Below are 13,197 nucleotides of genomic sequence, written 5' to 3'. Positions count from 1 at the left end.
TCACCTTTCCAGGGATGGAGGTGAGACTGTTAGCACCTGGTTTGTTGTAGGTAGGACTTCTTTAGTCATGTCTGAAACTCTTTCATTACGTGCTTGCCCTTCAAATTAACTAAAGGTCTGGTTAACTGTCATCTTCATTTCAGAATATTTTAGAATCAGTCCTAAAAAGGAGTAGAAAAAGTGAACCAGCTTCTAAACAAAAGGCTGGTGGTGGTAGTGTGTATGTGGTAGCTCCTGAGGGAGAGCTCTCCTGCTTATAGACAAATTTAGTTCAAAAGCAGAGCTGCAGTATGAAAAACAAATAGCTGCCCTGAAATGGGGAGTCAGCGCCAATGGAAGTGGGGTGCATTTTTGCCTTTCCATGCTTATTTTTCTACATCAGTTTGCAAAGATGCAAAATGAGCTGCAATTAGTAAGAGATATGAAAGTCTGATAATTTTCTCTAGTACAAAGTCAAATTCATGTGGTGTTTTTTTTTATTTTTTTTTATAAACTAGAAATATTTGAGCTTAGATTTTGGTAAATTTTGAAGGACCATCTACCCCAGGTATATGCTCCTACAACTATAGATAGAAGAATCTCTCTGCTAATTTTAAGTTTAATGTTGAGTATCTCTCGCAGCAGAATATGTAAGCTCTTCTCTGTTCCTCTAATCAGCTCAGGTATCAAGCATGAGGTAACTTTTCTGCAAGGCTGTCTCCTCCTCTCCTCCGTCTCAGATTTAATATGCTGTTTTCCCAGGTGACCCTCCCCAAGCTACTGCTTGGATTGGCCAGTGTATCCTCTACTTGCTGATAATGATTTTTGAGAAGACTGTGATTAGCCTTGTCCTGCTTATCCCTGGTTGGACAAAGGTAAGCTCCTGAGCTGTATTTTTCTAGCTACAGCTGTTGTGGCTTGTTTCTTGTCAGCTTTGCCTTATTAGTGGTAACCATCATCATAGATCTTTAATCTTTATGACTTGATGACATCTCTTTGTAATAATTAGCTATTACTTAAGTTTGGGAAAACATGACTTTCATAACAGTTTGGCTTTTGGTATGTTCTCTTGCTAGTCCAAAAGCCAGCAGAATAAGATGCTTCTTGAGGTTGTTTTGGTTTTTTTCTGTCCTTGGAAGGATAAAATGGGCTGGGCTGGAGGCTGAGCTATTGCAGTTCTGCCAGAGGATTTCTACATTATTTCACCAAGTCAGTGCATGTTGCTATCTTGTGATCCTGTGCTAAACTGAGGGGGACTCTTAGAGGTTAATTTGGGAAGAACTAACCCAGTAGTATGCTGTCCTTTCTGCCCCTTTACTTCTTTGTGGTAGCTCATTCAAGACTAATTGTGTTTGATCATAAGCTTCTCCTTAAAACAAAAAAATAAAAAAAATAGCCTTGGGCCAGTTGTAGCCACATACCTGGTGGCAGGTAGGTGTGATGGGTATGAAAGCCAATTCTAGGTGTTGATGGCTAACTCCAATACTGTGTGCAGAAACTTTGTCCTGAGTTGCCACATACCTAGTGATCCAAGTTAAGCTTATAATCACATTCTTATCATTACATGCCTCTCAGCAGCAGCCTTCTCACAGGGGAAAGCTGAGTCTGCTAGAAATCCTAGAATCGTAGAATGGCCTAGGCTGGAATGGACCTCAGAGATCATTTAATCCAACCTCCATGTCATGGGCAGGGATACCTCTTGACTAGATCAGGCAACACATCCGGACTGAACGGAGATCGAACCTGTGACCTTAGTGTTATCAGCACCACGCTCTAACCAGCTGAGATAACCTGGCCCCCTGAGTGCATGTACACATAGTGCCTGGTACATCACAGGATGACATGACTTGACTGAGGAGCAATCTAGGAGCACTTATCTGTTCCTCTTAAGGTCTTGTGCTTCTAACCCAGCAGCACACAGTACTGACTGGAACACGTGTTCAGTAGCACACACTTTTGGATCCAGAGATGCTGCTGAATTCCTCTCTGTGTTTATCACACATGGCCGGTGTTCTCATTTTGATTCTAGGCTCCAAGGACTCAAGGAAAGTCCTCCTAGTTGTCACAGGTAGTTAAACCACAAGACTAGCAGTCTTTATTTTTTTATATGTATGAAAACCTGTGTTTGTCAGCTATGCTAAAGGAATAGCCCATGTGATGTGTCTGAGAGCTGGATTCAAGTGGAGGCTTTGGAGCAGTAGCTAGGACTAGACTGCTGGTACAAGGCAACCAGTTTGCAGATGACACCAAGCTGGGTGGAAGCGTTCATCTGCTTGAGGATTGGGAGGCTTTGCAGAGAGATCTAGATAGACTAGATCGATGGGCCAAGACCAATCACATGAAATTCAGTAAGGCCAAATGCCAGGTCCTGCACTTTAGCCACAACAAACCCCAGCAGTGCTACAGGCTTGGGGAGGAGTGGCTGGAGAGGTGCCAGGCAGAGAGGCCCCAGGGCGTGTTGATGGACAGCCGGCTGAATATGAGCCAGCAGTGTGCCCAGGTGGCCAAGAAGGCCAACGGCATCCTGGCTTGCATAAGGAGTAACGTGTCCAGTAGGACCAGGGGAGAGATTTTACCCATGTACTCGACACTGGTGAGGCTGCATCTCAGGTTCTGTGTTCAGTCTTGGGCCCCTCACTACAACAAGGGCATTGAGGCACTAGAGCATGTCCAGAGGAGGACAACAAAGCTGGTGAAGGATTGGTAGCACAAGTCTTATTAGGAGTGGCTGAGGGAACTGGGGTTGTTCACCCTGGAGGAAAAGAGGCTGCTGGGAGACCTTCTCACTCTCTACAACTACCTGAAGCAAAGTTGTAACAAGCTGGAGGTCGGTCTCTTCTCCCAAGGAACAAGTGATAGGACAAGAAGAAATGACCCCAAGTTGCAACCAGGGAAGTCTAGATTGGATATTAAGAATTTCTTTACTGAAGGGGTTTTCAGGCATTGGAATGGATTGCCCGGGGCACTGGTAGAGTCCCCTTACCTGGACATATTTAAGAGTCAGATAGGCATAGTGCTTAGGGACATGGTTTAGTCGAGGACTTGTCAGTGTTAGGTTAATGGTTGGACTCAATGGTCTTAAAGGTCTTTTCTAATCTCGACAATTCTGTGATTCTGCGATCTTGCAACAGAGCTGTTCAAATAATGCTTCTGTACACTTTCTCCTCTGCAGCTTCAGCAGATCTTCCCAGATTACAACCCAAACCCCAAGCTGGAGCTTGCCCTCGTCACACTTGTTGTGCCTTTTATAGTCAATGTAAGTGAAGCCTCTGCAAGCGCTGGGTGGGGTGGTTTGGAAGTTATGGTGTGTTGTCCTGCAATGGAGAGCAGGTATAGGAACTGGCTGGGGTAATTGAAGGGGCTGCAACAGAGTGGAGGGGAATAGGAACAAATATATTTGTTGTTGTGAATACACAAATATGTCACTGCTGCCCTGCCGTGGTCAGTGTTCCTAATTCCCTCGTGCAAGCTGCTGTGTGCCTGACTCTCTGAAGAAAGCTGGGGCTCGTTAGCTGAGGGCTGTGTCTCGGCTGTAACCTACAGGCATGGGAGTGCCCCGAAGTCCTTAAAGATCCTATAGGATGGCTTGTCTGTCCTGACTTTTGGCAACCTGCCAACATAGCCATTTGGTGAAGCTTCAAGTTGTATTACAGCAAGGTGAGGTGTTCAGGTTACCCAGAACTACTGATCTTTGCCAAACTAGTTTGGTAAAACCTCTTGAAAGCTCAGCTTTTTCCTGATTTTGGGTAATCTTTGATCTGCTGCTTAGTTTCTGCTATGAGGGGAAGTGAGAACAAGGTTTTAATGTTCAGATTTTCCCCTGCCCTCATACAAGGAGTGAGTCAAATTCTCTTCAGGTTATACCACCAGCGTTGCGATGGATGCGACATTCACCAGGTTGGGTTTACCTGCCCATGCCACCAGCCTCTGTTTTCACCCCAGGCTGCACTTCCCTATTTGAAAGCAAACTCTTTTTCTCATTTTTTCGAAGAACACACCAGTGATGGATGCAGACAGAGCCAGTGAAACTGGGCAGGAGTTTGGTTCAATGGTTATTTCCTGATGGAAACTTGGACTATTGTGGCTCTTTTTTTTTTTCTCCTTCACTGGGTCTTTAACAACTATGGAATCAATAGGATTTGTGTGAGAAGGGATCTCAGAAATATAACTTGGCTCTGACGGGCACCCTTAAGCAGGGTTAATTTGGATAGTAAATTAGATTGGTCAAGGCTGGACATCTGGAGAAGCCAAAAGGAGAAGAAATACCTGTGACTGAATGACTTTATATTTTGGTCTCTGCAGTCTATTCATGCTACACTTTCTCCCCAAGGCCATTACGTTCTGGGTTGTGGACAGCTTGATCATGAGGAAATCTAAGCAGAAGGATACCCTGAACATCAATGGATCCATAGAAACTCCTCAGGCTAGGAGCACTGAGGAATCTCAGGTAAGACCAAGGCCGTACTGTGTTTCAGACTGAGCTGCAAGCTTGTGGCATGGTCTGTGTGCTTCACCACAATCACCCAGCATGCCACCATGTTGCCTAGACCTGGAGAGATGCTTCATAGATGTGATCGATGACCCTGCGAAGTCAAACTGACTTTCCTTGCTTGTAGCTGAGGTCAACAGAGGGACGTCTTCTGGGATGATCTGGTCCAATCTAACCAAGAGTAGTGTTGCAACTTACAAAGTGTTGCTGAAATATTGTCCAAAATTACGACAGTATCTTGTGAGGGATGACCTAGCTTATGCACTAACCTCTGTGGGATTCTTGGAGTTGATAGGCTGAAGCTGGTGTGTGCCTCTGCACCATCTCTTTCAACTTTGCCATTTTTAATCATAATTAATCTCAGCTTAGAAGAACTTTCTTTCCTCCCTGTAATTTGTAGCATCCTTTTCAGAGGATAAGGTCTAGCTGGGAATCTTGTTTTTGTCAGTGTTTGGTATTTGTTCAGCCAGATGATGGTCCCTTACCTGTAGGAGGCTGGGTTTGGTGTAGCCTGAGCTTGATGTGTAAATTATGGGGGGGAGGGGGAAGTGTTCCAGTCCCAGACTTTGTTCTCGTTAATGACACATAGTTTGCTGAGCAGGTGGTATCTGTGCTTTGTATCACCTTTTGGGCAGAGACCACAGCTTTGAGTCACTGGGTTGAATTCCCTTCCTTCCCCTGACACCATGATCCCATTTCAAAGTGCTCTGTGTGTGACTGCTGATATCCTGCAGTTCATTGGCGAGACTTGCTGAGATAAGGCTGCCTCTGGCGGTTTCAGGCTGGCTCCTGGAGTAGCTTCTGCTGAGGAATTTAGGATCAACACAGATAGCTCTTGCTGTCTGAGAGCTCTTTCATAAAGCGTCACTCTGCTCTTTTGCTGATGAATGGGATGGCCAACTACTGGTGACGTTGCAATGCATGTGGAGGTGATAGTGTTCAATGGTGTGCTTGGCAGTCTGCACATCAGCAATGGCTTCCATGGCTCAAGGATACAGTTGGGAAGTGGCTGTTACTCATGGGAATGGGATGTTGGAGGCACCCTCCCTCTGGCAGGATAGGCAGGCCTTGAAGAGGCCTACAGGAAAGCTGGAGAGGGACTTCTTATAAGGGCATGTGGTGATAGGACAAGGGTCAATGGTTTTAAACTGGAGCAGGGTAGGTTTAGATTAGACATTAGGAAGAAGTTCTTTGCTATGAGGGGGGAGAGACATTGGAACGGGTTGCCCAGGGAAGTTGTGGATGCCTCATCCCTGGAAGTGTTCAAGACCAGGCTAGATGAAGCTTTGAACAACCTGGCCTGGTGAAAAGTATCCCTTCCCATGGCAGAGGGTTGGAACTAGATGATCTTTAAGGTCCCTTCCAATTCGAGATGTTCTGTAATTCTCTGATAGTTGTGCATTGAAGCTGAGAACTCATACCTAGGGTGTGAAGGTGGAATTGACTCTGAGCACGAACATCTAGTTATGGCACAGTCCAGATTTCTTAGTGGTGATGTTCAGGAATGATACCTCCTTGAATAAGCTAGATTGGAGAACTGCTCCAAATGTTAAAGCAATGGTGAAGATCTGCCTTATTGACTGGGTATGCTGGTGTGTTCCTGAAGGTTTAAGATCTGTTAAAATTACAGCAGCTCAGAAACAAGGGGTAGGAAAGTGGCACCTCTAGTTGAGATGCCAATCTCCTTTTGAGCCTTCTAAACCTAAATTTGGAGCATCTAGTGTTAGAGATAACTTGCTGCTGTGGATACATGGGTGGTATTCCAATTAATCTTTTTCCACAGAAATGAGGCTGATCCTCTGCCTTGCTCCACTGAAGGTGGGGCAAATGTTTTGTGGCCTCTAGCTCAGTTTTAGATAATCTGAAAGGAAGATATCTGTTAATTTCCAGAAGGTATGAAATGTTCTTCTGGTAGCTCAACTAGACAGATTGCTTTAAGTGGTAGCAACTGGACTCCCACAGTCTGACTCTTGGCAAAGGCTTCTTCAATCTTCGAAGTACCCAACTTTATTTCTCGGACTATTTTTTTCTGAGACTTTCAATGTGCAGGTCATCTGTCCATCCTGAAACCCTCCAATTCATCACTGCAGTGGAGCTACCAAGGGGATTGGTTTGTACCCGGAGCAGTCTATGGGGACTGTCTCCTTTCCTCTCAGATGTGTTCCTGTGCCTCTGGCCCCACAAATAATTTGGGCAGAGAAGACAGGTAATGAAGAAATACAAAAGTGGATGTCCTGCTTTTCCAACTCTGGTGGGTTTTTCTGCACTAGATCTTGAGGTGTAGCCATAGGCTTCTCGTTCACGTGCCAACTTTTTAGGCTGTAAATTAAAGATTATGTTAGCTGTCTGGGCCTTAAAGCTGGATTGGTGAAATTTGGGCTCCAAAACAGAAAATGAGGGTTTGCTGGGCTTGTTGTTTCTAATAACCTGTTCAGGTGGGGGAATTTCATCGCTCCCTGCTGCCCCGTGGAGAGCAAGGGAGGCTAAGAATCTTCTCTGTACAAAGCAGGCTGAGGCTAATGTGTCCTGCAGTTTATCTGGGTTCATCAGGGCTGTCTAGCAGCAGGCGCCAAGAGCTCCCCATCATGATGCCTTCTTGAATTTCAACCCTCTGCCTATCTCGCCAATAGTGAGTGTCATTATTTTCACTTGAACTGGCAATTTGTATTTGGAAAAGGGGAGAGAGGAAGGAGAATGGAAAGGGCGGGGGCTAGAATTAACCTGTTAAAAACCAACAGTCAGTATTTTCTATAAGGATAGCAGGAAAACTGAGCTTTGTCCTTGGCTTGGTAGACCATAGAATCATTAAGGTTGGAAAAGACCTCTAAGATCATCTAGTTCAACCATCAACCCAACATTGCCACTAAACTATATTCTGAAGTGCCACATCTACCATCTGGATAGCAAGAAGAAACTTGACAATTCTGCCACTGATGTCACTTGGTGACTCACAGACTCATTGGAGTAGGAAGGGACTTCTAGAGATCATCTAGTCCAACCCCCCCACTGAAGCAGGATAGCCTAGAGCATATTACACAGGGTTGCATCCAGGTGAGTTTTGAAAATCTCCAGAGAAGGACACTCCACAGCCTGCCTGGGCAGCCTGTGCCAGTGATTTGGTACCCTCACAGTAAAGTTTTTTCCTCATGGAAAGTTTATTTTAGGTGGAACTTCCTCTGTTCCAGTTTGTGCCTGTTTTCTCTTGTCCTGTCATCAGGAACCACTAAAAAGAGTCTAGCTCCATCCTCTCTGCGCCCACCCTTTAGATATTTGTAGACCTTATAGACATGGGTAAGATCTCCTCTCAGTCTTCTTCAGGCTAAATAGTGCTCTCAACCTTTCCTTTTAAGAGAGATGCTTCAGTCCCCCAATCATCTTTGTTGCCATCTGCTGGACTCTCTCCAGTAATTCCCTGTCTCTCTTGACCTGGGGAGCTCAGAACTGGACACAGTATTCCAGATGTGGCCACACCAGGGCAGAATGGAGGGGAAGGATGACTTCCCTTGAGCTACTGGCCACGCTCTTCTTAATGCACCCCAGGATACCACTGGCTCCATGGCTGCAGTGTAGACCTGACAACTGGCAGCTTCTTGTAGGCTTTAAGGATCCTCTGGCAAACCACAAATGTGATAATGGAGAAACTGCTAAACCTTATTTATTTATTTAATTATTTGTTTATTTATTAGCACTGAATCTCTGACAGGGACAAACTCACTCTTGGCTGGGAGAATTTTACTGTTCATTCGGAGTCAGTCTTTAAAGCTTTCTGTTGTTTCAGACTAGTGCCTTGCCTTGGTAAACCTTCATGGAGTATTTTTTTGCCCTCAGAGGGCAAAAAAAGAGATCTCTCAAGAGTACCAGTCTGAATCCACTGCTGTTCAGGCTCTGGAAGTGCTTTCATCTGCATGACCCTTTTATTTCTGCTTTGTGCGTGTCGTGCCCTTGACCTGAGTCTCTTTTCCTTTGCCCTTGCAAGTGCCAACAAACTTCAGATCTTATCAGTGATTTCATTGTTTCCTCCACTTACGAAAACAACTCAGTTTTAATAATGTTTTATTTGATTTTTTTTTTAACTTGTTTCTATTTCTTTTTCCGCAAGGGTGGTGTGTGTTTCTGCTCCTTTTCTGAAGGCTTACATTTTCAGAGACAAGCCTTAAAGCAAAATTTGGTCTAATAACACTGGTATTTGTGAGGATGATTAGGGTGAAATTAGAGTCTAGTTTAAGGTTGAGAGGAAAGCTAATATACTACTTATATACACACTAAATAACACTGCGTACATTATACACACTACAAGGGACCTGCCTTTGGTCAGCATGGAGTTCAGCACCTATCCCAATTCCCTGCATAGGAGCTGTGGCTTTTGACAAATCCCTAGACTGAAGATGCTGGTGAATGCCAATACTTAGGCTGCTTGCTTTTAAGAGTTGAAGAATACTCCAGGAGTGAGTTTGGTTTGCTGATTGCATAACTGAGCTGATTTTTAAATAGCTTGGTGCTTACGGAGAAGGTGGGCATAGAGGTGCTTCTGGAAGAAGACATTTGTCAATCCTACTGACTCATGGGGAATTATCTAAGCTCGGATGCAGGAGGATGGTGGGATGGATCCTACCTCTGGACCAGGCTGGTGTAGCTTTATGCAGAGGTTTCTGTGGTTAGCAGGGAAATGGTTCCAGAGCTGCTTTGTTTTACAGCCTTGTTTCATAGTTCTCGCACATCTGTGCAATTTCTGTCTCTGCCACTGAGCTGGCTTGGTCATCTGAAGAGTCTGCCTGGGTGGAGTACCAGACCCCAGTAGGCAGCCTCTTCCTCTAGACAGGAAGGGTTGGCAGAGTGCATGGGCAACCCAGTTTTGGTAGCGTGACCCATGTTGTTTTGCAAGCTACTGGCCTCCTGGTGCGAGGAGGAATGCGTGAAGTATTTGAGGACTGCTGAGTGAGACAGTAGCACATTGTCCCAGGACTGGGAAACCATGGTCCGTTCCCAGCTGTGCCACCAACGTGCTGTGATCCTGATCTGGATGCGTCTGCAAGGCAAAGCGCCTTGTCCAAGTTGTGCTGAAAAATCCCAAATTTGGAGTTTGGCTTGAAAACCATATCTGAGGGTACATCCCATGACTGTCATAGCAATGAGGTGCTGTCTCGTGATGAAGCTCCCTGGGGAGCTGTGGAAAGTTTACCAGGGGACTGTTGGCTCGAGCTGCTTTGTACGAGCTGTGTGGTGGGCAGGTAGCAGCCTGAACGTGTCTGGATGTGCAGTGTTCAGTGCCTGCTCCATCACCCATGCTTGGTTGCAAGGGGATTTGAGTTTTCAGCTGAAACCCTCTGAAATTACCAGTTCATTAGGCCTCCAAGCTAGCCTGCTGCAGCCTGTTGGAATTCAGGGAGTTTATAAGGCTGTGTGTGACTAATTATCTACCCATTTTTTCAGGTTCAACAGCATCACAATATTAATATAATAAACAGAGGAAATCTTTGCTTGGAAGAGATGGAAACTTGCCAGTGCATGTCTTGAACAAAAAAAAAAGAAAGAAAAAATCTGGAGATGAATTGGAGGGATGGACGTATTGTCATCCTTTGAATATCTGACATGCTGCTGTGAAGATTACAACATCAGATAGAGGGGCTAGAGTGTTCATCAGGGTGGGGAGGAAATCTTCCCCTGCGGCTTTCTGTTCCTTTGAAGTCATTGACTCACTGCAATTTTGTTTTTCCTGTTTTGTCATTTTGTTGCTGTGGTGACTGGCCCGGTGGTGCTGCCTAAGTGCTAACAAGTGGAGGGCATGTTAATTCACAACTGTGCCCAGAGATAGCCATGGATAAGATTAATTCTCCCATGCTTCTTGTTTCACACAAACTCCAGGACTGGCCAAGCTGTTGGAGAAGCTCTGTGAGTGAACGTGCTTGGCTGAAAGCCCAAACACCATCCCTTGACTTGTGCCTTTGAGCTGGAAGGTTGCGGTGGCTCAGGCACGGGGAAGCTTCACAGGGGATTGGTTCAGTCTTTGGAGCAAAATGGGGTCAGATGGGGCTGAGGCTTGTGTGTGAGGTCTACACCACCTTGCCAGGGAAAGCTGTGTTTGTGGGGATGGTTGTGGTACCTGCCCCTTGTTGCTGCATCAGCCGTGAACTGATGGCGTTATCTGGATTCTGTGATGGGCATGTAGAGGAGCCCATCTGTGGAGTTGGGTGCTGAGGTGCCAAGGACCTGGCCAGGCTTCTGATGATGTGACAGCTGTTGACCAGAAATCTCATGACTTGACTGCTGGACATGACACGAGCTGTGGCACAAGGGTTGACTGCACTGCAGCTGTGCTTAGAGCTAACTACTGTCAGGGCTAATGAGGGTAGGGCATCCCTTGCCCAAATCTGGGGTTTTGAGGTAAGAAGAAGGGGTAGGATGGAGTTGAGCAAAAGCTGCTCATCCATTCAGTTTACTTGGCTGGCTGGTTATTGGGTTTCAGCTCTTCTACTGTCAGCACAGCCACAGCCTGAACAGTATCCGGCCTTTTTCCTCTTCCAGATGATGTGGCTGGAGGATGCCCCACGCGTGGCTCTGTCTGCATCGTGCAAATGCTCCAGGCTGGTGGCAGCCAGTTAGCTCAAAACAGCCTGTAGCTTCAAGCCCTAAGTTAGCTCCTGAGAGGGTAGGTGTTCCTGCAGGCCATGAGCAGCCTCTTGATCCTGCAGCAAAGCTGTGGCCTTTCTTACCTAGAGAGGTACTGGTGAGAGGCGTCATTGCTTTGTTTTGGTTCCAATAATTCAGACAGAGCCAGGAGCTGCTGTGCCAGGTAGAAATAAGATGCCACTAGGCTAGGGCACCACTCCTGAGCTTGCTGGTTGTGGCTGAAGCTAACTCTGCAGCTCTGCTTGCTCTCCTGGCTGAGTTCTGGAGATAGCAAGTAGCTGGGGGCCTGGGAAGAAGGTCTACATCTGGTACAGCTGTTTGCAAAATATGTGACCTAATTTTTGTACATCTCCACTGTGGCTGCAGCCTGGCCTGAACATGCATGTCTGTGTGCGAGTCGTGTCCCAGGGCGAACAGAGCTTTTTAGATGACTGTTCTGCTCTTGAGGGTGATGGGGGAGGGAGAGGTATTGGGACACCAGATCATCATGTTGCCTGTGCCCAGATCTGTCTAGCTGTTGTTGGAGAGGTGACCTTGAGACCTTTCCCATCTGCCAGAGAGGATTAGATCTTGCAGCAGATCCCTCTAGGGCTGCTTGACCCCTTCAGCATCAAGAAGAGCTGAGAACTTTCACTCTTGTCAGCATCTGTCTGTTCTCCTTTCTAGGCATTACTCTCTCCAGACATGGATTTTGATCAGTCTGAAAGTGACCAGAATGTTTCAAGACTCCAGGAAATGAACCAGAAGATGAAACAGCCCAGCTATCAAGTGATCATTTGACAACATCGAGACAAGGGAGGTGGAGGAAGGGAAGCAGCATGGTGTTCCTGGCTGAGGAAGGGCAGGATGGGAAATGCCAGTTGATCCCTATGGATCTAAAGAGATCCTTTTGCCTGTCTCATCTAGAGCTGTCCTTCGGCATTTGTCTCTTTGGGATGGTGTTGATGCACCCCGTAGAGGATGAGCAGTAACAGCTTTACCTCTCTGACCCTAACCTGTACACATGCAGGCACGTTGAGGTTAAGGGTATGGATAGGTACTAACCCTGGCTGGCCAGCTTGGTGTAACTTTTTGTGAGGGCCAGAGACTGAAATCAAAAGATTGTTTATTTGTGGGTTGGGTTTTTTTACAGAAAAGAAAAAAAAAACCCTATCTTATAAGACCTGAAATGTGACACTTTTATATAGATTATATTAATTCAAAATTTATATCCACAGTGCTGAAAAGAATTTATTTGCAATATCTCTTTGTATGTCTTGAATTGGGAAGATTGTCACAGTGGATCTGATGCTTTTTACTGTTTTATAAGGAATGTAATAAATACTTAACCTGAAACTGCTTCATAAATGAAATGCCTCCATGTGATTAATGTCTTGTAAGACCCTAATGCTGTGAAAGGGAAGAAGGGGATCTGTATAAATCTTTCCTGATTAGTTTCTCACAGGGTGGGTTGTCTTTCTGCAGCAGAGCTGTCCTAGTAAGCTCGCAGAAGAAGAGCTGAGCCACAGTGCTCAGTTTCTGTAGATGGCCACTTCAGTGCAAAGCCCTGCAGTGCAGCAGCAGCCTGTGCCGGGCTTTGCACTGGAACAAACTCAGAGGTAGATCCCAGTTGCCATCTTACACGTGAGCATTTACCTGGAACTAGAAGCTGTCTACTTTCCTTTTACCTGGTTTGAAATAAACATAAAATCTCTGCAGCACCTGATTGAAAAACCAGATATGAAGAGTCAGGTGAAGCGCCATTAACGAGCTTCTGGGTGTGAGCGAGTGGCCTCGGGTAGAACTGCTGTAGAAGACCCCATGGTCAGCCTGGATTCTGGCGTCTCTCGCTCCAAATGTGAGATGCAAGGCTTTGCCCTTGCTCTCTTGTTGACCATATCCATCTTTAAACACACAAACATGCAAAACACTTTGCAGCTCTCCTGGGGAGAGAAAGCAGCTGCATAATAAACTCCCAGACTGGGTGCAGATACACAGCTGTGATGAGACCCCTATAGAGTCCAAACGGTGGACAGACCTCAGAGTCATCCAGAACACACAAGCCCAGTTGAGCCACAGGCGAGCCTTGCTTCTTGCAAGACAGTTCCCCAGAAGTTGGGCAG

The 13,197-nt window shown here is 45.9% G+C and overlaps 1 protein-coding gene across 1 annotated transcript; it reads left to right on the top strand.

Annotated features, from left to right (window-relative positions):
• Positions 1–741: 741 nt before the first annotated feature.
• On the top strand, positions 742–11,875 carry LOC104267257 (transmembrane protein 110-like; the record flags this gene model as incomplete). Its single annotated transcript, XM_009864795.1, has 4 exons — positions 742–854; positions 3,152–3,235; positions 4,310–4,426; positions 11,762–11,875. Coding segments are annotated over 4 exons (428 nt in total), but the record flags the coding sequence as incomplete, so codon positions are not given.
• Between the last annotated feature and the right edge of the window lie 1,322 nt (positions 11,876–13,197).

Source organism: Apaloderma vittatum, unplaced genomic scaffold (assembly GCF_000703405.1).
Source record: "Apaloderma vittatum isolate BGI_N311 unplaced genomic scaffold, ASM70340v1 scaffold142, whole genome shotgun sequence".
NCBI classification, from domain to species: Eukaryota; Metazoa; Chordata; class Aves; order Trogoniformes; family Trogonidae; genus Apaloderma; species Apaloderma vittatum.
Note: the sequence above shows the minus strand (reverse complement) of the source record. Positions and strands in the feature narration are given on the sequence as shown.